Genomic DNA, 22,691 nt, shown 5'->3' with positions numbered 1-22,691 from the left:
GCTGCCTCTTCATTTGAATCATCGATTCATGTATCGTAGTACAACTCCATTGGGATTGAATACTGTCTTGGTAACTTGAATGGTTTAAACTTTCATTCTTGCAATCTCTTATCCATCTCATTTATACTGTTTAATTCTATAGACTTCAATGGTGTCTGATGGCTCATGTGTTCCACTCGACCAATTTATGGCCATTTAACCGCGTCCTTTGCAAGATTCTTTTTCTGCAATGAAACTGGTTTCTGGTGTTGGATGGGCACTCAAGTCATTGCTGATCACTCCGCTAAAATGGTCTGCTGAACAATTGATTGGCTCAAGCCCCATTTTATGGTTACAAACTAATCGTATTTTGACAACTCTCCAGTGCCTATCGAGACAGTTTATGAAAAATGACCACAAGGAACTTTTTAGTAGCCATTTCGGAGTTTATTGAAAGAAACGAAACAAAAAAAGATCAAACAATCAAACATGATTGTCTCACATTCAAACTCGATATTGTGTGAAGAATGTATTCAAATTCACATGCTCTGAATATTATCAAATTAAGCATTCTCGTGTGAAATCACAGTCAAATTAAGCATTTGTCATGTATTCACATGTATTAGTGACTAGTCAAATGTCAATACTATCATTCAATTGACTACACTATAGTAGTATATCGACCAACGAGACCAGTTTTGTTGGTCGATATTCACTGATACTCACTGATAACTTGATGAAAATGTGTCAAACCATGACTTTCATGACAACACTGTACAAACTGTACGAGTTTAAAAGATTATTGATGGATATTGTCCAATTTGATTGACGACTGCGCTTATTTTGTTGGCTCGAGTTTCATTTTCTTTCCCTCCAAAAAACAACATCGAATGAATATTGAAATAACAAAAGCAGCAGCAACACAACTGTTGAATGGATACTACAACATCCACACCTCAGACCTGCCAACACAGAGAGCCAAGTCTGAATGGCAGGATGACAACAAACGAGGTTTCTTCTTGGGCATCATCCAAGAGGGAGAAACCTCGCACACCACTCAGTTGCACGACCTGCTGGCTGCCAACCAATTTGCAGAGCAGCAAGAGTTCTCAACCAAGGTCCAGTTGGCAGACTCAGAGCATCCTCGTACATTCATTGACGAGATGTTTGAGTACTACATACTGCCATTCCACAAAAATTACAACAGCTCATCCAGCTGCCACACTCCAGCTTCTTCAAGGGCACCATCAAGAACCAACTCTGCTGGAAATATAAGCAATGTCCCAAAAGAGAGTGAGCTGTCTCACAGGGACTTGAAGAATGCTGTCGAGGAAAGAGACGTTGCCTGCTTGTTTTGCTGGGAAGGCAATAAGCGAAAACTTCAAGGAGCACACATCATCGCCCAAAAAAACATTGGAGTAGCGTACAACGAATCCCCAATCCTGTTACGAGCTGGTCTAGCGCAGAAACATCAAGTCCAAAACGGACTGCTCCTTTGCTCTGGATGCCATATCGAATTTGATTCCCTAAAGCAATACGTGGATGTGGTGGATAACAAACTGGTGGTCAAGGTAGTCAATGAGACGAATGACTCAACAAGTGACAAGCACATGAATTGGATCGAGGCAATTGAAAGCCTCAAAGACACCCGTTTTGGAAAACAAAGAAGGCTTCCAGAGTTCAGCAATCGACAAGCAGTCGAATCTAATGGCGAGATGGCATTATACTTTGTTCTTGGCGATCCAACTCTGCAGCCAAACAGAGATGCACTAGAGTTCCACAAGACAGCGTGTCTTATTTGGCGTATGGCTGGTGGTGCAGAATCCGATGATGAGTATTGTCCATATGATGACGATGGCTGTACTCCTGTAGATTACCGGAGTAAGAGCATCGAAAAATGGATGGACTCAAGTGCTACCTTGATTATTGAAAATGTTCAATAAAATTGTGTATTCATTACAAGAGACTGGTTTCTGTTACAGCAATAGTTGTCATTGTAGTGAGTGTGAATACCAACAGTTGATGTTGACACTTGAATTCAAGCAATAATGAAAGCAACTCAAATGTCTCTTTCCATTGCAGTGAGACAGTTTGTCAACCAACAATCTCTCATCAATTGATGACACATTCAGACTCCAGTGATGTTGTTGCTACCAATGATCGTGGAACTGATAGTGCAGTCTTTTTACACTGTGGTGAGACAACTCGGTATCATGTCAATCATGTCCATCGTTGTGGAAATCACTTGTTAATCTACTCTGAATGAACAACTTTCTTTTCCATGTTTAATCAATGTATCTTTATATCTGCTTGAATAAAGCACTTGTGATTGTTTCTATTTATTGTTCTGGAATTGTGTTTTTGCTTTCTTTACCCTTTTTTACTCTCCTTCTCCTTCTCAAGATCGGAATTCAATGAATAGTACTATCTGTATGTTTTCTGGTCTTTATCCTTGTTTCTTTGATAATAATCTCGATGTCATTGTCACAATTGCTCATTTTCATTTGGGTTGCAATGATTCCAATTCCGTATGCGTTCAAGATATTCATTGTGGGTATTGATTTCGAAATTCATTGTATAATATTACCCAACACAATAATTTCATGTAAATACATTAGTCTTTTCATGTAGCGGTTCAAGAGTATATTCCACTAACTCGACAATTTCACGCTTGTTACGATCTCCATTTGAAATATTTAAATGGATTATATTCGAACTCAGATTAAAGCCGGGAATATATTTCTTGGGATAGATACATGACTGAAAATAAAATGACAATCAGCCATCCATTTACAAAAAAATATTTGCAATGTGCAATCTGCTACATTGGCATATTCTCACATCTAATTCAGTGCTTCCAATGCTTTTATATTTTGATATGTCAGAAATGTGCTGTCAAAATGAATTGAGATATCCAGCTTGTAGAACTAGCTTACTCTTCAACAAGCAACTTGAAAATCAGATTCTTTTTGGGAAATGCAAACATTCTTGTCCAATGAACAGTTTGAAGTGGGATATTGATTCCCACTCGGAAATCTGCGCTTACGCTCCACAGCAATCAAAACATTTGATATTGGTTTGGTGTTCAATTCGGGTATATACTGCAAAATGTAGCGACCAAAGAAACAATTCAGTTTAATCCATCTGGTAGTACTTCATTTTTCAATGCAAACTGCCATTGATTAATACATCAGTTGATAGTATTCTGGAACAACTAACTGGCGACGATATCATTGACCGACTGAAACGTCGAATTCAAAGTGGAGCGTTGAGAGCATATATGAGTACGTTCTTTTGTCGACTCCACTACGTGAAATGTCTGCTGGTTCACCATTAGTATTGCCAGATTTCATCAAAAACACCAAATATTGTGTCATTTGAAGATGCACCCAATAATCTTTGGTTCTGGTATTGTCTTGCTCATGATAGAAATGCCAGAAAAAGATGACATAGATTGTCAAGAAATGCCAGAGTTGTTTCACGATTACTACGGCATCAAGATAAATAAAGATTATTCTGGGATTGACGTTAAACACCCGAATGATATCGAAAAACATTATTCTGTAAGCATCAATGTGTACAGATTCAACAGCAACAAACCAATGATGAAAAGACATTCAGATAAACACTACAAACAAATATGGATCACAGACATATATACCAATTTAAAACTCATACTCATCACTTGTATTGTATCAAAAACATCAACCAATTGACCAAAGTCTTTGAATGTGCTGAATGCCATACATTTGAGTGAGTTCAAGAAAATCAACCGACACTTGTTAATGTGTAATCAGGACAAACCAAAGATACTATTCGATAATGGAAACTATCAACCCAAGACTGGTGTTTTTGACATGTTTGAAGCAAATACGGTGTGTGCTGCTCAAGATCTGAGACACTGTCCTTGTTTCATTTCATTTCCTATGATTTCCTATGATTTCCTATGATTTCAATGATTTCAAGACTTGGTTAAAGCATTGTCAATTGGATACAGATTCAAAGTTGCAGTATCTTGTAATACACGAGTTGTCAAGCATCAGTTTTATGGGCAGTGAGAAAACAACCCCAGAGCTTATTCATGTAGATGGAACGACTGAAAAAGCATTGGATGTAATGATGATCAAGATGATCAAGATGATCAAGATGAATAACATACAAATGAAATATCTACATGATCTGTATCCAAGTACACAGAGTTGTTTATATATATTGATAGGTTTGAAGTTGTCAAGGCATGAAAGTCGTTGCGCAACAAATTGCTGGAATGGCTGGATGTGTTGTCAGTATACGACTTCAACTCGGGTTCGTATGATATTAATGCCATCAAGAAATATCTCACGCAAGTCCTGATAAAGCACACAAAAGCATGACAACGTTTCCAAATACGAACAGTTGTGGATTCGTAGCATTGAGCAAGAATTGGGTCGGGACATTGAACAGAACAAAACGATTGCAAAGTACAATGTAGACGGCTATGATGACAAAACGAATACTGTTCGAGTTCAACGGATGCTTTTTTCACGGTTGTAATAGGTGATACAAGTCTGATGATATTACCCATTGACGGGTGATTGATGAATATCTTGTATCAAACTACCATGCAAATCAAGCACATCTCACAAGCAAATGGGTTACAAAGTTGAATGTTTGGGGATGCGAATTTCAACTTTCGGAAACACTGAAATGGGCAGCATCATCAAATGTAACAATAATTACCAAATGATTTCAAACAGGTCGTTTACATCCAAAGACACTCTGTCATACTTGTCACCCAATACCTCACAGTACCTCACAGTACATCCATAGATCAGTTCTTGACAGTATTCAATGCTGAAATGCAAATGGGTGGATTTACCCAGAGTAACCCAGAATATATACAAGAACGCGACGGAAAACTAGCTGATATGCTTCGATATTGTTTTAAAATCAAGCAAACGATTTGATCAGACATTACAATTGAAAGTCCAGTTGGATTTGGAAATTACAATATTGGATGGTACACATGAATTGGAACCATTATCCTGTAATGGCTTTTGTTTGATGGAACTAGTTCTTTGATAACTTTATAAATCAACGGAAAATAAAAGTTTATCGAGGTAAATTCGTACTAGAGACATTTGGAGTGATTTGTGGGTTATTGCAAAACGATTAAACTAATCGCAACACATTCCAAGGCGTCGATGCTTGCGACGTCTTTTTTGTCAATCAATCGAGACTCGGAAGATCAATACTCTGCTTGGATCAACCTTCAATCTTGATACGCTACAAACATTCAGCAAAAGTCCATTGATTGTCACAATTGTGATTACAAGATGACTTTCAAAGTTGGTTCAAGAGATAGTCGAGACTCACAAGATGAGCAAACCAGTACTCTGCCAAATGGCATAAACAGCATGATCATATCTGGACACTCCAATAACACTCACAAACTAACCCACAGATCAAGGACATTTCAAAACACAGAATCACTGAACCGACAGTGTGCTCATTCCGAATAATCACCATGATTTCATGAATCAATCTGGATACCATCAGTTGTCCCAACACGATCGATTGACTAAAAGGATGGATTACGAACAAAAGAACCTGGATCATTTGCAAAATGAACAGCGCAACAATACTATTTTACAGGAATATCAACGTATTGATCAAACCCGCAATGCACATATTCAAGCCATGGAGCAGTTGAATCATGTCTCTGGGATGGTTTTTTGCCAGGTTGTCAGATTTGCTTCGGAATTACCGAACAATAAGGAGTAATGTTGAATCTATGTAGGCCGAGCATTACTTTTTGACACCAGGATTTAATGGTGCCAAAACCAACAAAATGGACTGTTGTCGATAATGGTTTCCGGTTCCGAGTGTAAACATGGTTACTTTTATCATGATGTCCATTGAAACTATCCGCGGTAATCAAATATTGCTGGATCAGATCAATTGGGCAGTAAATCTAAGTTGATTCACTCCAAGACAAGCATTATTATAGATCTGGCACAAAATATTCGACATGATTCCTAACAAAATGGATTTTGTTTGCTGCCTACCAGCAATCTACTCAACTGTCTACCACGAGAAAAAGTAATTTTGAGCAAGTTGTAGTACATTCTAAAGTAAACAACGATCAAGAAAACTGGTGTCATTTGGTGCCTTGTACATACACTTGTACTTGTCAAATCCATTGACTTCACCGTGAAGATGGTTTGGGTCGTTATTATTATCCAGCAAATAATCCTGATCATTCAGATGAAATTTGTCAAGCAGTTTTTTAGATATCCCAAAACAAGATAAACCAGTCATATTAGACTTGATGAGTGAATAAATCAAACTTTTATAAGCTAGTATTTGTAGATACAACACACCTATTGCATGCACGTCCAATAATGCATCCAGCGTGTTTTCTAACTTGGACTGTAATGATCAAAGTCCAAATATAAGGTCTCTAAAGCAATGAATTTAGCTTTTAAAAAATAAATTGAATACAAGTACAAGATTTATTTTTGTCAAATGATTTAGACTAATTACAATCAAAGACTCAATTTATATATCAAAAGCTCAAGGTATGTGATTAAGTAGCAGGTGTTCCAATCTGAGAATTAGATTGCACACTGCTTGATGCAGCAGCATGCAATGTTCCATCTAGAGTTGCAATAGCCAACGTTCCGCGCTCACCATAAGTGATGTTGTATGCTTGTGCCCATCCATCGCTCCATACACTTTCTAGAATAACTTGATCTCCAATAGTCAAACGTATTTCGTCAGTCATTTGGGGTTCGTAATTAACTACGACAGTATGAGGTTGTTCTAGAATCTGAACAACTTTAGAGGCACTGAAATCATTATATTGTGTAGATGAATGATGATTGGCACCGTAAACAGAGTTTCCGTGAGCGTCAGCTGGGTTAGCAACAATAGTTGCAATGCGAGGAGGCACAGCAGCAGCTTGGGATTGTGACTGAATATGACGCTCATGATCCGAGTTTTTATTCTTGTTACGCGTAACCAGGCAGTGGATTAAAAGCGAGACCATGATCAATAGTGCTATGGCAGATGCAATAACAGCAAAAATGACAGGAGTAGTAAATGGATTAGATGAAGTGTCGGTTGCTGTCGAGGCATTAGCATTATTAGTTTGATTTGAGGTTGAAACGTCCATTGGAAAGTACAGTCCTTTGGTGGCAATCGGACCATGTTCTGAACATTCCTCAGATCGTGTCCATGGTGCGATGGTTGTTGAAGTAACACAAGTAATGCATGTATCATCGCGACATAGCTTATGCGATACTTGCTGATCCAGAACAGTTGAAATGGCGTACTGCAAAGGAGCCCCAGGTACAGAAATTTGAGTGCATTTGTCGTAAATCTTGACAATATTGGTGGACCGAGGTGTGCCTGTGCACGGAGCTGACAATCTTGAAGCCGTAAATGCGGTTGAAACCATGAAGCGAGAATAAGCGTCTAAAGAAGGTAATGGTCTATCGATATTAGGTTAGTTGAGATAGTTTGTAATAAAATAAAATGGGTTGGAACCAATTGGTATTTATAGCAGAGATGATATAGCGAAACAAGGTCTGAATGCATCACATTCTGAATGGTGTTGCAATCAATCAATGTGGCGCTTGTCAAAGTCTAATTGGTAAATCAAAACACTGATTGAACCCAAGCCAAAATGGTTTACAAGTTGGTATTGGCTATTGCAGTCTAAACACTTACTCTGGAGTTCCGGAAGAGTTTGCGATTTTGTACATCAACCCGTTGCAGGAATCACTGGCATAGTAGTTGTTGGTGGTAGGAGGAGGATATGCGGCTGATGCTGCCAGAATACATCCATTGGAACAGTAAGAATCGGTACAATTAGTGTATCGCAAAAGGTTGGAATTGCCAGAGTCAAACTGGTAATAGCTCCAGCTATCACTATTTAATAGACACCATGCAGGGCTTGGTTGGAAGCTTGGAAAGCCATTGGGTTTAAACCCATTGCTAGTGCCAGGAGGCATTGGTCCAGTGCGATTGTTGGAGGAGTCTGGAGTAGGACGAGGATGGCCGACATTTCCTGGCTGTACTTGTCCAGTGAGCTCGTTTGACTCTCTAATAGCAACGATCGTGTCGTATGAATTTGCCAACAAGTCTGCATCGTCAAGACCACTTCGCTGAGAAGCGAATGCAGGTTTATACCAACAGGCGGGTGAGTTGACATGTACAGTGATGAAAGTGGTTGCGGCAGCGGCAGGTAAAGCAGCCATAGCAGTGGTCATTGCCAATACAGCAAGCGCTTTAAAGAAAAAGGCAGTAACGGACGACCGCCTCAATGATTGATGTCCAGCGGTAGTTGCAATTGGACAGCTTTTGCTGCTGTTCTTTTGACCCTGCAGTTGCTTCATTGACCGAACTTGTGCTCGATGCAATGTGACTGTTCTTTGTCTGGATGAACGAATGCTTCTTATTACTGAATGGCTATTGGACCCGTTAGTGATATGCTGATGATGACGAAAATACAATCGTTTTGATGAAAATGCAGACATTGCACTTGAGAGTCGATGATTCAACTATTGCTGATTTAAGTGATTGCCAGCAGGAATGGATTGTCGACTTGGCTATGGAAGAATGTTGATATTAGAGTGAAGTGGAATCACTATGATGGTCGAGTACAAATGGTCTACAGTAGTAGATGTAACCAAGGAATATAATCACGAATATAAGCTGGAAAGTTGCAAGAATTGAGAAACGGCCTACACAAAAACAAGGGCTGCATTGAAACGTTATCAGAACTCGACTTTGTCAAACAATGCGCTCCAATACCGCTCATTGTAGTCTTTGGGTTGTGCCACTATGATGAGCGCGTCTAATGTGCCGCAAGGTGTATTAATCGATCTTGTTGAATTCAATTTCATTAAGCAATCTATGCATTTGTCTTGCCAATTGTTCTATTATGTTGCACAGACAATATGGAAACTGTTGTTCTGTGCCACTTCATTATTGACCAAATCCTCGTCCAACAATGCATCTGCTGGATCATGCTAATCTGCCATGCCACTTCAACTATTGGTCCTCTCTACTTGTCTAGCATGTAGTCGTAGTTTACAGCCATTCACAAAATGAAACATCTGTGCTTATCTTGCAGCAACTGCATGTTTTGCTATAAAATAGACAATGACTAAATATCCGTTGCATTTTTCTATTAGATTGCTTCTGCCAACATTCTCAATTCTTCAATATATGGAATCATATGCCACACAAGACCGCTTTCTATATGTTGAAATCATTTTTAGCAGGGTCTAACAGTGGAAAATATGAAACTTTAATAAAGCTCTAGGCCTCATGAAATTTATGTTTGTTGAACAGTTGTCGGACCATGTTTAATGAGCAAATTTGAGTCTTATGAAGTCATATGCTGTCAAATCAAATGGATATTAGGAAATGCCCTTACAATATTGTCATTTGAAAAACCCTGATATGCCAAAGCATTCACCGCTTCCTTGATTGACCTCTAGACACAATGGCCATCATAGGATGCCTACACAAACTATAGCTTTGAATTGGGGTGGTCCCTTCTCCCTGTTTGGCATAGCTATACATTGTACAATCATCACGTTTGAAACCGGATTCGTGTATTAGGGTCAGCTGTTCTGATGTCGTCAAACTACTGTTTTATCTTAAAATTTCATACGTTTGCGCTCTAGCTCAACAAACCAATAGTCGCAATCTGAAAATGAATCTTGTTTTCATGCCAGTCATCACGAAAAAGAGCAATAAACTTTTTAACAAGTCCAGAACAATGTTGTCAATAAATTTGGCACCCATCGCTTCATGAAATTGGCTGTTTATTGTGTATTGACATCCTTATTTAGCATTTCATTTCATGCGAATACGGCTATAATCATCACACGCAACTCATCCGAATGCTGCACTTGTTTAAGCTGTCCATACTTTGAAGCCTCATTTTAATCTCAGTATTCACATTTCTTGCCGTTCAAAACATATTCTTGGCCCTTGGGCAATAGTAACTCAAATATATTGTATTTCAATCCATCAGCCCAAAACTATATCTAGTTTTTAACATTATCCCCAGTCTTCGTCGTCACCATCATCGTCCTCTGTAAAGCCATTCAGAAACAATAAAATTCAGCATCATTAACTAATGTACTCTAAACCCCACATTCTGATTCTATAGCAAATTGAAAGTTAAATTGGATATACCTTCGGAATCACTCATTTCGAGAGCAACTCGCCGCATCAGAATTGCTGCAACTTCATCACAGTCCGCTCCCGTCTTCTTTTTATTAGCCATACTTGAATGGTCAGGCGTATCTGTCGTTTTGAGTTTAAACTATCCCATTACCATATCAGCGTTGAGTCGGAAAAATCATTTGAATCCAAGCCACAATAATTAAAATTACCTGAAGCGTACGAATATCGTTGAGAAAATTCACTGATGGAGTCATGGGTGTTGCTGCAGGTGCGAATCCACCTGCCAATGGTGCAATCGGAGTACGACTACTCATCAATGAGGTGTCCGCATCTCCGCTTCCAGCTATTCCCATACCTGACATAGAAGTAATAACTACTGGCGGAGGAGGAGGTGGTGGTGGTGGCAGCTTACTCATTACTATATTCGTCTCAAACATGCTTTGTAACATAGAGGTCGAATTGATGTCCACTCGACCCATATCCAACCCTACTCTGCCAGATGCACTCAACTGATTGGGACTGTCAAACGAGGAATTTATATGCTGACGAGTGTTTGGAGATATGGTGATGCTGATGAAATTTCCATCTGTTGGCGAGGTTTCATTTCGATTGCCTGGCTTTGTCTGTACGCTTTCGCTTTTTCGTTTGTATCTCATCGATCGGCGATTGTTGCTCTATTCACCAGATCAACAGTATTTATATTAGCGACCACGTATCTTGCAAATAACATTTGATTTTCGCGCCATTGATCAGATGTTGAATTTAATGGTTGATTGTAATCCAAAAAACAAAATGTATACCATATTTACTTACACTCTCGCTTTCTTTGGCCTTACGCTTTGCTTTCTTGCCATCTTGGTCCTTGATAAGATTGCGCCATTCTTCCAGAAAAAAGTCGGGATAGGAATAAAACTGTAATTTAAATTAATGCTTAAAGTACGACTTTCTAGTGTATTGTTCAATGCGTTCATCTTGCATATCTGAATGTGTTGAAATAAACTCTCTGTCTTTACCTTCATGCACTTTTGACCATCATTGCGATATTTATCAAGAACTTCCAAAAATGGAGCAGGCCGGCATTGATTGTACACAGCAGCAATTGAAGCTGGCTGAGTTTTCTTCACAAAAAAGTTGCTTGATATAGCCATCTCGGATTTCCAAATGAATCCTTTGTATCATCAATGCATTTACATGTAAGCAAATTTGTTGATACAATCCCAATATCTGCAAATAAAACTTACGTTCTCGTTGCGAAAGAGTTTTGATATCCGATGATGAAATCTCCTCTTCAATCAACTCCATATCAGCGTCGGCATTCGATAAAATCATGTTGACGTTGTTGATGCGTTCAGTAATGCTCAGTGTTTTATTTGCCAGATCTTATATCAGCATTTCAAATACATTTCAATGGACTATTAAAACAACTACAGATCGCTACAGTTTTAGATGATGCCATAGTAAACCCATACCGACAAATATCTCGTTGGCATAGATTGAAAGTTCAGATAACTGGTCAAACAATCTTGTCAGCTGCATCATAGTAACCTAAAAGCACGTAACATTGCATATTTATGCAGATTAAAATTTAGTGCATGCATACGACTGATGAAAACGATAATTCAGCAGGCGACGTGTATATCCAAGTAATACGCTCATAGTTTCAATACCAAAGGCTCTGTATTGAATGGTTGGCTATGGTTTATATTGACCAAAATATATACCAAACACGGCTTATACACCATGCCGATACAATGTACTCATATATTATTGACTTACCTGACGAAGCGCAGGAATGAACGTGGGTTCAGGAACACCCATACTAGCTGCCGTTGATGGTGCAGTAAATGGTGATACACTGGGAGCCCCAGCAACCAATACTCGCTTTGGTAGCGACATTATCTAGTACACGATATTATTGTAAACTCCAAGCTTTTGCAACTCAAACTGTAAAGTGTATCGTGTCAAGATTTTATAAATTCGAGCAAAAGCTGGTATGGCAGACAACTACTTGAATCTTCAACTGCTTACTAAATCACCAGGATTTTACTCTTAGTATGTACTCCCAAGTTTAAAAATTTAAAATAGAGTCGTACTAGTCTAATACAATTCTAAATTATATTTCAAATTATATTTCAAATTTGTAAACAAATACTTGGCTACACTACTGTCAATCGGATTATCAATCAATTGAACTACCAACAAATAATCCCAGTATTAAAATTCAGCCGCTTGTGTATACGTTTCATGTATATCTGTACTTCCAAGAATATCCTTAGCGCCAATAAGATCAATTCCGCTCATTTCCTTGACGTCTGATAACCGATTCATAGGCCGTATATCTGTCTTGTGTAGATGTATACTTGTAGATCCACCAAGTTTGCTCAAACCCGCTACATTTCCACCTGGTTTAGATGAATACGTCGGAGCTACATATGATGCGCCAGGAACCACTGTTTTTGGCAACTCAAATGTTGGTGAAAATCCAGCTCCTTTTTCTGACAATTTGGGCTGAAGTCTTGATGGCGTGGTTGCAAGTAGATGCGACTCGTTTAAAAAAATCTCAATCTGGCTGGATATATACTGATTAAAGAGATGAAGCATGCGAAAGTACTCCACTTGAGTCATCAGAAATACACTGAGCTTGGTTGTTGACGTAATGGTATGTGTACGTACTCGACTCAAGAGCTCGATAGATGTCCGTAGCGATTGCTCGGTTTGCAATGCTGTTTCTTTTTTGGATTTAAGTTGATTGGCTGTAGACTATTTAATATCATATACATGTGTAATTTTATACATTTTGAAAAATAACATTGGTTAACCAACAAGATTTAAAATATCCAGCCTACCCCACAACCTAATTTGTAAAGTAGCGTTAAACTAGACTTACAGTGATGATAAATTGCCGATTTGCTGGATTTGCTGGATTTGCTGGATTTGCTTCACCAACATTCTTTTTTCTATCTCCAGCAACTGCCACAGAGTTTTGACTAAAATACAAGCTTTTCATTCTTACAACGGGCTCAACCGTCCATGAACCAAGACCATACGCCATGATTAAATCAATTGGAGGAGAAATATTTATAGATCTGTACGCCGAAGCCATATTGATTGTTTGAACCCATTGCCTGGCTTGTTCGTATGGCTTAAGACGACAGCTGAGCGTTTGCCCTGATTGCAACAAATGGATTTTAAACGTATGGTAGCACTCATAAGTAAATGATGGATCGTGAACAGCAATGGCTCCATCGAGATTGATTACCTCGCTTTTCGGCTCATTCTGTCAATACCATATTTTATCACAGAATCAGTATCCTATATTTCAACCCAACATGGGTATACTTGAAATGCTTTGGCACATTATACTTTAAACTAATCACTCTCACCTTGAATGATACCAACCGAGCAGGAATATCTAGACGTTTCACCACTTCCTTGTTTTTGACAAACCATCTCCAGTCGCGAAACATTCTAATGCTCGCTCCATCTGCTACCATCCAAACCTTGAGCCATTTTGATAAAAGCATTTTTTTGGATGATCTAGGTGTAAGCAGAATACTTTCCGCTTCGACCTTTCCACCCAAGCACTCGTATTTCAACTTGATCAAACTATTGCATCGTTGATCAAGCACAGCTTGTTTGACAATGCAAGGGGATACAAAATCGTCTGGACTGGTTGTGAGGGATCGCACACGTTCACGACTACCAGTGTATTTGCACTTTGAATTGGTAGCGGGTTGCTTGGAATAAATGGGTGTAGATTGAATGTTGCTTATCGATGTAATCAAATCGGGTGATGGTGTTAAATCAGTTGGAAAAGTACCCGACAAGGTACGTTTTGCTGACACGGGTGTAAGTACAGCTGTTGCAATTGCAATCGACAAGGCTGATGGAGGATAATATCCTGATGGAAGTGAAGAGGGTGGAGTTGAGCAATTTGTATCGGGTGCCATAGCCAACGCTACTGATATGCTCGGTGATGGCACTATTGAAAGTGTATTGATAACTTCTGACGATCGTGGGGTTATTGTTTTTGTTGACGAGTTACTGAGTCGAGGGCTGCTTTCATCTTTATCCGTATTTGTTGGATATATGTATGTGATGGCTCCAATTTTCTTAATGTCCTTGTATAATTTCTTTAAAAAGTTGATACACAAGTTTTTAGTCCATGGAAATAGCACAATATATAAATTAGCTTAAAAAGCGTTTACTGTTTAGCAAAGCTATGCATACTTACAATATCGTCATGTCGCATCAATTTAAGAAACCAGTTGGTTGAGCAACCATACTGACGACTGTTTTTAGAAAACTCAATTTTCCGATGATGATCGTTTGCTCCTACAGAAAAAACAGGCTGATTCAAACTATGAAAAACAAGATTTGATTGTTTTCCATTTCTGCCTATTTCGTGGTTGCCCATGTATATTTTCCCGCTCAAGTTTTCAAATAAAATTGAAGCAAGAAGCGCAGGAGCACCCGGCATGACATTTTGTAGAGCTGCAATGAATTCAGATTTGGTCATTGGAATATCTTTTTTTATAGCGACATGAGATTTAGCTAGTTCTTGGCTGATCAAAAGTTGGCATAGAGACTGTAAATCGTCTACATTTTGCAAGGTGATCAATAAATAGGTTAAATTCAAGGATTTTACAGGCTATTCAAAAAGCCAATTCAAGTTGACTAGAAATTCAGCAAAGCAAGAGTCATTGCTAGTTTTAAATCACGCGAGTTACCTTGGTTAATATCCAAATCCATATTTTGTTGTCGGTACAAATCACAAAAATCTTCAAGATGTGTTTTGAGAATCCGTGTATCGTCAGGAAGTGATAGCGTTCTTAAATAGTGTCTAGATTCAAGCAATGCTTTAGAGTGGGCACAATCTCATGTATACTCGATCATTTAAATGATATCTATAATTACTGGCTTAATTCAACTGGGAATGAAAATTCAAACCAGCTTTAACTTAGCAGTGTTTACCTAAAAATTAGTTGAGCAGTACAGATACAGTCGAGTTAGATTGAGTGCGTTCTCACTTTATTGCTACAAACCCACTCCCCACTTTAGCACTCTGTAAACTTATTTTTACAAGAGTTGGACACCATCAGTATAGACTGCGCATGTTATATTTTAAATACTGACCTTAGAGCATCGTCGATGGACCAACCATTGTAAACTCCACTCATGTCAATATTTCTTTCAATATAAACGCGTCGCAACAGCCCACATTGATTCAATATTTACATGCCCATCCAGAAAGCAATATTGCATCCAAAATAGATATTTAACAGTTCAAAGAATAAAACAATTAGCTAATTTATATGTGGGTTTGAAGTTTTTGAAAAGTTTGACTGGCAATAATCTGGTATGAATTCCAGCAATGCAGCGACTCGCAAAATGTATTTTCATTTTCTATAGTCCAATAGAGGTGTGAAATCAGCCACTTACTTGTTTGAAATGGCAGTCTCTGCAATAGTCATTGATGAATGCAAAACGTTTTTATCTTTTGGCATGACTGCTAGATATTTAGTCAAGTTTTAGAATCACACCTTGAAAAAGTTGTACGCTGAGTAAATTTACGTGATGCCACTTGTTTTCGTCTGTATTGTAAATGTATAAACGTCCATGAGGGTAAGTTGAGAAAATTTTGCCGTTTTTTACAATACTCCGCCTTTGCTATTTTATCGGAAAATCAAGGAGAGTGAACTAGTAAAGAAAAAGGGTTGTGTTGAATGCATATTGTTGAAAGAGAAAGGATTAAAACGTTTAGGTTGATGTTCAGACTATTTTATTGTACATTATGAAAACAATAAACGATACAAGCAAAAGAATGCAGGGCAGTTTGGCAATAAACCGTGAAAAAGGAATTTCAAAACAATTATCAAAGCCGAGTCAAAACATAGACTGTTGACTCGTACTGGCCAATCAAGCCTGCAATATCAATGTCAGTATAATCAAAATTCACAAATTCCAAGTAGTAGTTTGTTTAATGAGCAACAACCAAATTTATTGTAAAGGACTAAAAATGCTCTTAATGAAGATTAAGATGTCAAATCAGGCGAGGTTTAAAGGTGGGGTGACAAATAATAATGAAAGCGAGTGATGAAAGTATAGAGACTGAAAGTATAGTGTATTGACAGTCTCGAGTCCTAAATGAGTGCAAAAGGTGGTTCGTGTTTAGGATATTCAAAAGAATCGGCTGTTGTTGAAGCTAATTCTCTACAGATGATCTTTTTGTAGCTGCAGAAGGTGAAAGTGAGGCCGCTTCAAAGGGATTAGATGTTGCACTCTGTGATGGGGAGACACGTGCAGGGTTAGGAGAAAGAGATGCAAGACGAACAGTAGGGGACACTGACCGATGCGGATGTTCTGGAGCAGGCGATGAGTAGTCCGAGAAAGAACTAGAGCCCACAGCAGCAATGGCAGCAGCAGTGGTTTCTGCATCGTCTGCAGGGCCATCAAGCGAGAAGTTGTGCTCACGCATGTACCGCAGATACCGCTCAGATGTGCGATAATTTTTGATCAAAAAGATTTCTGCGTCATGATTACTAATACCAGACTTTTTAGCTTCGTGGCGGATCTGTTTGGCCCATTCAAGACCACATGCCTATTGATCCATAAGTAGAGTTGGATTTTTTAAATTGCATTCAGGAATGGTGTGATATAATATGTAATAGTTAGCAATCTATTTCAAACTATTATTGGGATTCCAACAATACAAAAAGAAACATATATTCCACTTATTCTTCAAAACAGTAACACATCTACTTACATTGCACAAACCACGAGATCCAGATGGTCCTTTGCGCCATTGTGCCGTCTTTTTAACTCCACACCATGTGCATTCACCTGGACTTGTAGTGGAGTGAATAACTTTTCGCTTACGTATTGAACCCTTTTCGTCATCAATATAATCTGCACTATCATTATCCAAATCCAAGTCTGTAGATTGTTCTATCACAGTAGGCGGGTTATGAGCTGATGGAAAAGCAGATCCCAGTTTACGTTTACCACTAGTTCCAGATGGCCTTCCACCCACACCACTTCCTGAAAAACGGCTAGCACTTGCACTACCAGGAGGTCTACCTACTGAAGGCTTACCACTACGGGCGCGATTCGCAGAATTGGGAGGTCTACCACGTCGCGCAACAGGTTGCCCTGCAGATCCATGGAACTCGTCGCCAGAAGATGGTGACGTATATTGACGGGAAGAATCGGCAGAAGAATTACTGAGTGTGCGGCGATGATTTGTGAAGCGGGATGATCCTCCAAATGTGTTGCGCACGGGTGCACCTGATTGTGAGGATGTACGGCCAGGTTGCTTGAGGGCCGCAAACTCTGGCGTGCAAATGCCTCTCATACGGTACAAGAGAGCATCTGATGTGATGGCATGCACCTTTACTGACATGTCGTATGCAGAATCAATAGGAACTCTTCCAGGAGATGCATTGGGAGTTTCGGATAAAGATAAAGCGCCTGGAACAGGACTCCTTGACGGATCTAATGTGGTGGCTTGTGAAAGAAGCTGTGTCTTGCCATCTAATTGTGGTGATGTACGGGAAATCGTAGTTTGTGTAGGAGACGCAGCTAGTTTAGATTCCGATGCTTTAGACTCTGTGTGTGGTGCCTGTTGTGGTATGGGAGATGTTCTTGTGGAATGAACAGCTGTAGAAATGGCAGGACTGCTTCTATTTTTTGCGGGAGAACCATTTTCAGATGCATTAGCAACACTTGCGGGTTCAGGTATGCATGATGTGGCTTGTTCAGGATTGGTGATTGAGAGTAGAGGCTATTTGACAATAGTTGTAACGAGTATATATGCAATGTATAAAAGCATTAGTAAAAAATCTCAATTATGATGCATTTGAGATCAAAGTATGTGAAAATTATGCAAGCCCACACATCTACATTAGTTGCAAACTTGGCACAGCAAGTAAATAGAGCAGTCTTCTGCTGTCTATATTAGTGAATTCAGCCAGACACTATAGTATCTTGGTTATAAACAAAAACCATATATTGGCTGGTAATATCGGGCCATGACGATGGTTTAGAACAAATCTACAAAATCAGTCACGCCAGATAGCAGCCGTATTGACCAATATCTGGTCATAAATTATGAAGTCTTTACAAGACTACATATGAAGAGTCTTTCATGACCAGATAAAATATTTGTAGCGATAAAAAAGCAAAGACAAAAGACCCGAGTGATATTGCTACTTACATTAGTAGATGGGCTGACATTGCCTGTTCGTAAAGTCGCAGTTCCAGATGAGGGAGAGGAGGAGGAAGATCGCAAAGCAACACCATTTGAGGTATTGGCAGCATTGGTTGATCCTATTGAAGTGGTTTTGGATATGGGAATATGTGCCGTATCAGTTGTCAGATCGTGCCCAATGGGAATCTGCTGCTGAATCTAATGTTTGCAAAGCGTTTGCATCCAATGATATAGATATTTTCAGGCATACATAAATATGATTAATATAACAGAATTCAAATGGAATGATGGCTAGATTGCTAAGATTGATGATTATATACCAATTGCATAAGATACGCACCTCTCTTTGGCTTGCAATCTGTGGTTTTGGTTGATGCTCTGAAGTAAACGAGCTTTGTTGATCCTGTTGTTGGGACTGCTTGTAGTTGAGCGACTGTGTTAGATTGAAAGAGAATGTGATGCCCTTCATGTTGCGCACGGCATCAAGAGCCTGTGGTGGTGTCTTGCGAGGAGGCATTGATAGTTTCAATTAGATTGGCTGGCAAGTAAAATGAAACGTTTAGGTGGCTTATACAATGGCTAGATTAGAAGGTAATGTGAATTATTTGGCCAGATAAGCTCAGATCGTCTTTTGAAACTTGCTAATTGCAAGCTAATGGTAAAAGTAGGAATGCGAAATATCAGTTTTTGGAGATAAAAAGAAAAAATAAGATGGGCGGAAAGTAACTTTGGGTCCAACTCGACAACGAAAGAAAAATTTGAGGCGGAAAATTGTAATATAAGAGGGGACGAGCGCTTGTTTTAGCTGAAACACTCCCTTGCCAAACGCTAAATCAATCAAATTTGTGGCCCACCCTATTTGCCACTTCAACCATATCCACTAGTAGTCACCCAACAACTTCAATTAACAATCGATTTCAAGCATTCAAATGATGAATAGCCAACACCCATTTCGTATCAATTTCAAACACTCTAATTTTCCCTATATTCCAAGATAGGGAGCGTATACCTGACATGCTTAGATGTCCATTTGAGCTGGACACTAACATCTACATATGATATCCACTCAGTGGACGTATCTAATCAAGTTGTGTAGACTGACTGATGGCGAGGGGATGCTCAAAACTTGGCGCGACGCTACAATGGCGACACATTTAGAATTGATAGTCGTGGATATGTTTAGAACCATGCATGAGTTGCATCAAGTGGCTGACAAAGTCATAGCCAACACATTGTGATTCTGAAAATTTGAAATGGACTTGGAAACGCTCATGGATAACTTCAAGTCAGCCTTGCAGTGTGGCTAGAGTGGCTGGATGCGCCACCATCGATTTGATTTACATGAATAGTTGTTGACATGTACGAAATAGTCTTCATTTGAATATCACAGATAACTAACACATCTGTCCCGTAGTTCATTTAGCTGTATTTTATCAGTTCGCTGATCCTTTAGAGTCATGCCATGCTTATTGCCTCAAACGTGACTAGGCAGTCTGATATATAGACTTTGAGTTGGAAGCCCCAAGTTCAAACAAACCCGTAAATTGATTGTCACAATAATCTGGCATAGACCATGTTACTAATCTATTATGCCGAGCATCTCAAAATAAAGAGTCGAATCAATCTATGGATTAACCGAGTTTGAATTGATCAAATTGATTGTATTTTCAGATAAGCTTTAATTAGCCTCTGCAGAGGATATCGAGCCATTCAAAAACAGTAGAATTTGTCATGCAAAAGTCAACGAGTCCAGTTATATGCATCTCGACTTGATTATTGCAAGAGTATCAAACGAGATACAAGATGGTTATAAAACCACAACTTGTAGTTTTATATCAAGCATGAAACCATTGTTGAGCCATACATACGAATGCACAATCCTGATAAGAATGACAATCAGATTCATCAAGCCATACTTGCCACAATTCATTATTGAAACATCTACAATAGAGCAATATGACATGGACACATCAGCTAGCAGCACATTTAGGAATAGAATCTGGCATACTTGCAACATGCATGGTTCTACTAGGAAACATTCTACTGGCACCACTCTACGGCCATCTCAAACACCCAGTCGCTTGTCATATCATGTCGATTGCAGTGACCAGCCTAACCTACTCGATACTCTTTGGGTTTGCGGGGTTTGTGCAACTGACAGCATTGGCACTAGTGTGTTATGCCATCATGGCCACTGTGCGCTGTGCATACACCTCGCCAATATTAGTTGGGACGGTTAGTATGGCTGTCTTGTGCTTACAGTTGAGTCCAATCGATGCCAATGAGATCCGAAAGTGTCTTTGCTGCCAGTGCTGAATGCATGCTCACCCACTGCTATACACAATCATATTACCAATAGCCACATTTACAACCAGTGGATCATGAACAAAACAGCATATATCGATGCTACAGTTCCACTGATGATGCTGGTGATGCGTCAGATCACTCTTGCATGGCAGATCCACGATGGAACGCTTCCTGACCATGTAAGTGACCGTCGTTACGAGTCAATGTGTGTATGATCGTAGCCTTTCAACTCCGTCTCATACAGCTTGTAAGATGATTAGCAAGGAACGCAGTCGCAGAGCAATCGTTGATATGCCTTCCATACTTGAATACCTTGGCTTTCTGTACTTCTTTCCAGCATTTCTTATTGGCCCTGCATTCTCGTTTGTAGAATACAACAACTATCTGCATCGTCGAGTGAGTATTGGCAGTGTGCAACAGCATGTCATCCGATTGAGATCTGACTAATAGTGTCTCTTGTTGATCCAGGGCGAATTCAAGACTATTCCAAATCCATATGTTCCAGCCATGGAGTGTCTTTCGTCTACGTTTATTCCACTGTTCATTGTAATTCAAGGCAGTCCACACTTTTCTCCATCGAGACTGTTGGATTCTGTCTTGTTACAAGAAAAAACGTTTCTGCAGCTGTAAGTCGTACCAATGCAGTTGTGGTTGATGCACGAGTCTGACCCTGTTGATGTATTTAATATGGCAGAATCAAGTTTATACTACTCTGTGGTCTTGTGTGTAGATGTGTGTTTTATATTGCGTGGAAACTGTCGGAAACTGCTTGTATCTACACCGGGTTCGGATTTAACGGATACAACGAGAATGGATATGCCACATGGGATCGTGTCGACAACTGTGACATGGTCCGGATCGAGTTGGCAGGCAATATTCGTGAGTTGGTGTCAGTCTGGAACATGCAGACAGCAGTATGGTTGAAAAGGGACGTGTATGGACGATTGACAGATTTAGGATTTGATAAACAGACAGCAACTACCATTACGTTTTTTATCAGTGCGTTTTGGCATGGTGTTCATATCGGTAAGACATTCATCTGCAAACCATCAGAGACGATACGTGTGCTGTTGAATAGGAATTGCTGATCCAACACATGTATGCGATATATAGGTTACTATATTACGTTCATGTCAGGGTCAATCGTCACCATAATTGCACGACATATCCGACGTCATATTCGACCTATTTTTGCTAATGAGCATTCACTTTGGCATTGGTTGAAACCAGTCTACGATGTAACGGGAATTGTAACAACACAACTGACGACTGTTTATATTGTGATTCCGTTTCTGGTCCGAGATATTTGGCAGTGTTTTTTGATATACCGAGCCTTGTACTTTTTTGTGCATGTTGGAATGGTAGTGCTGTATGTGGCTTTTGAAACAAAACTGGGTCGTGCAGGATTGGCACACATGGGTATATCAGTCAATGATCCGATCAAGTTTGAGACAACGAGTGAATCTGGTCCAGTGACGGATCCAGTCAAGACTGTGCGTCAAAAGAATTGCTGATGGATATCCAAACGATTGTTCAAACGATTGTTTAGTGGACTGTTCAACTGACTGTTCAAATGACTGTTTAGTAAACTGCATATAAACGCGACTAGATGAGATTGCATTGTGTTGGGCTCGATTGACAATGTTGTGTGGATCAATCATGATGGTGTAAATGCATGGCTCATATGTTGTGAGCAATGCATGCCAACAAGATATAGTGGTGGTAGATTAGATATTCGACTTTTGCATTCATGCCAACACTTTGTGATTTACACTTTCAAATAAATGTCGAGCTAATTGAATGTTGATTTACAGTTGTATTCATGTAAAATGCAACATTTGACAAGAGTGTCAATGTGTAATAAACAGCCAGTTTCATGCAATAGTGATTCGCTGAATGTATTATACAACATTGTGTATCATGTGTTTGGAACGGTATTTGCATAAAATTCATTCAAACAAAAATGTGATCGGATTGATTATTGCCACTGTTGTGACGACAACCGCTG

General features: G+C 39.3%; 6 protein-coding genes across 6 annotated transcripts; 2 read left to right on the top strand and 4 right to left on the bottom strand.

Annotated features, from left to right (window-relative positions):
- Positions 1-415: 415 nt before the first annotated feature.
- BATDEDRAFT_36544 (uncharacterized protein) lies at positions 416-1,936 on the top strand. The gene is made up of 2 exons (XM_006675835.1): positions 416-1,342; positions 1,363-1,936. Exons 1-2 carry the CDS (start codon positions 870-872, stop codon positions 1,499-1,501), a joined length of 612 nt encoding a protein of 203 aa, XP_006675898.1. The 5' UTR covers positions 416-869; the 3' UTR covers positions 1,502-1,936.
- A 4,611-nt stretch (positions 1,937-6,547) lies between these two features.
- Positions 6,548-8,501, bottom strand: BATDEDRAFT_22343 (uncharacterized protein; the record flags this gene model as incomplete). The annotated part of the gene is made up of 2 exons (XM_006675476.1): positions 6,548-7,454; positions 7,693-8,501. The coding sequence occupies 2 exons, from the start codon at positions 8,499-8,501 to the stop codon at positions 6,548-6,550; spliced, it is 1,716 nt and encodes a 571-aa protein (XP_006675539.1).
- Positions 8,502-9,785: 1,284 nt separating this feature from the next.
- Positions 9,786-12,063, bottom strand: BATDEDRAFT_34265 (uncharacterized protein; the record flags this gene model as incomplete). Its single annotated transcript, XM_006675743.1, has 8 exons — positions 9,786-10,073; positions 10,177-10,306; positions 10,377-10,841; positions 10,981-11,079; positions 11,181-11,335; positions 11,409-11,546; positions 11,637-11,712; positions 11,944-12,063. The coding sequence occupies 8 exons, from the start codon at positions 12,061-12,063 to the stop codon at positions 10,039-10,041; spliced, it is 1,218 nt and encodes a 405-aa protein (XP_006675806.1). The 3' UTR covers positions 9,786-10,038.
- Positions 12,064-12,381: 318 nt separating this feature from the next.
- On the bottom strand, positions 12,382-15,347 carry BATDEDRAFT_22341 (uncharacterized protein; the record flags this gene model as incomplete). Its single annotated transcript, XM_006675475.1, has 6 exons — positions 12,382-12,927; positions 13,055-13,444; positions 13,551-14,300; positions 14,402-14,766; positions 14,898-15,010; positions 15,304-15,347. 6 exons carry the CDS (start codon positions 15,345-15,347, stop codon positions 12,382-12,384), a joined length of 2,208 nt encoding a protein of 735 aa, XP_006675538.1.
- Positions 15,348-16,149: 802 nt separating this feature from the next.
- BATDEDRAFT_34264 (uncharacterized protein) lies at positions 16,150-19,057 on the bottom strand. Its single transcript, XM_006675742.1, has 4 exons — positions 18,717-19,057; positions 18,383-18,574; positions 16,934-17,950; positions 16,150-16,768 (listed from the first exon to the last, which is right to left on the bottom strand). Exons 1-4 carry the CDS (start codon positions 18,891-18,893, stop codon positions 16,373-16,375), a joined length of 1,782 nt encoding a protein of 593 aa, XP_006675805.1. The 5' UTR covers positions 18,894-19,057; the 3' UTR covers positions 16,150-16,372.
- Positions 19,058-20,332: 1,275 nt separating this feature from the next.
- On the top strand, positions 20,333-22,489 carry BATDEDRAFT_34263 (uncharacterized protein; the record flags this gene model as incomplete). Its single annotated transcript, XM_006675741.1, has 6 exons — positions 20,333-20,611; positions 20,752-20,888; positions 20,944-21,079; positions 21,152-21,309; positions 21,414-21,709; positions 21,797-22,489. The coding sequence occupies 6 exons, from the start codon at positions 20,333-20,335 to the stop codon at positions 22,195-22,197; spliced, it is 1,407 nt and encodes a 468-aa protein (XP_006675804.1). The 3' UTR covers positions 22,198-22,489.
- Positions 22,490-22,691: the final 202 nt, after the last annotated feature.

Source organism: Batrachochytrium dendrobatidis (assembly GCF_000203795.2).
Source record: "Batrachochytrium dendrobatidis JAM81 unplaced genomic scaffold BATDEscaffold_1, whole genome shotgun sequence".
In the NCBI taxonomy this organism is placed as follows: domain Eukaryota; kingdom Fungi; phylum Chytridiomycota; class Chytridiomycetes; order Rhizophydiales; genus Batrachochytrium; species Batrachochytrium dendrobatidis.
Note: the sequence above shows the minus strand (reverse complement) of the source record. Positions and strands in the feature narration are given on the sequence as shown.

What these genes read in the sequence shown, in the direction of transcription:
- BATDEDRAFT_36544 (XM_006675835.1), top strand. Translation starts at nt 870, where the DNA reads ATGAATATTGAAATAACAAAAGCAGCAGCAACACAACTGTTGAATGGA.
- BATDEDRAFT_34264 (XM_006675742.1), bottom strand. Translation starts at nt 18,893, where the DNA reads ATGCCTCCTCGCAAGACACCACCACAGGCTCTTGATGCCGTGCGCAAC. An exon ending in ATGTCAGCCCATCTACTAAT is followed by an intron (nt 17,951 to 18,382) that starts GTAAGTAGCAAT and finishes ATTGTCAAATAG; the next exon opens with CCTCTACTCTCAATCACCAA. An exon ending in GATCTCGTGGTTTGTGCAAT is followed by an intron (nt 16,769 to 16,933) that starts GTAAGTAGATGT and finishes ATGGATCAATAG; the next exon opens with GCATGTGGTCTTGAATGGGC.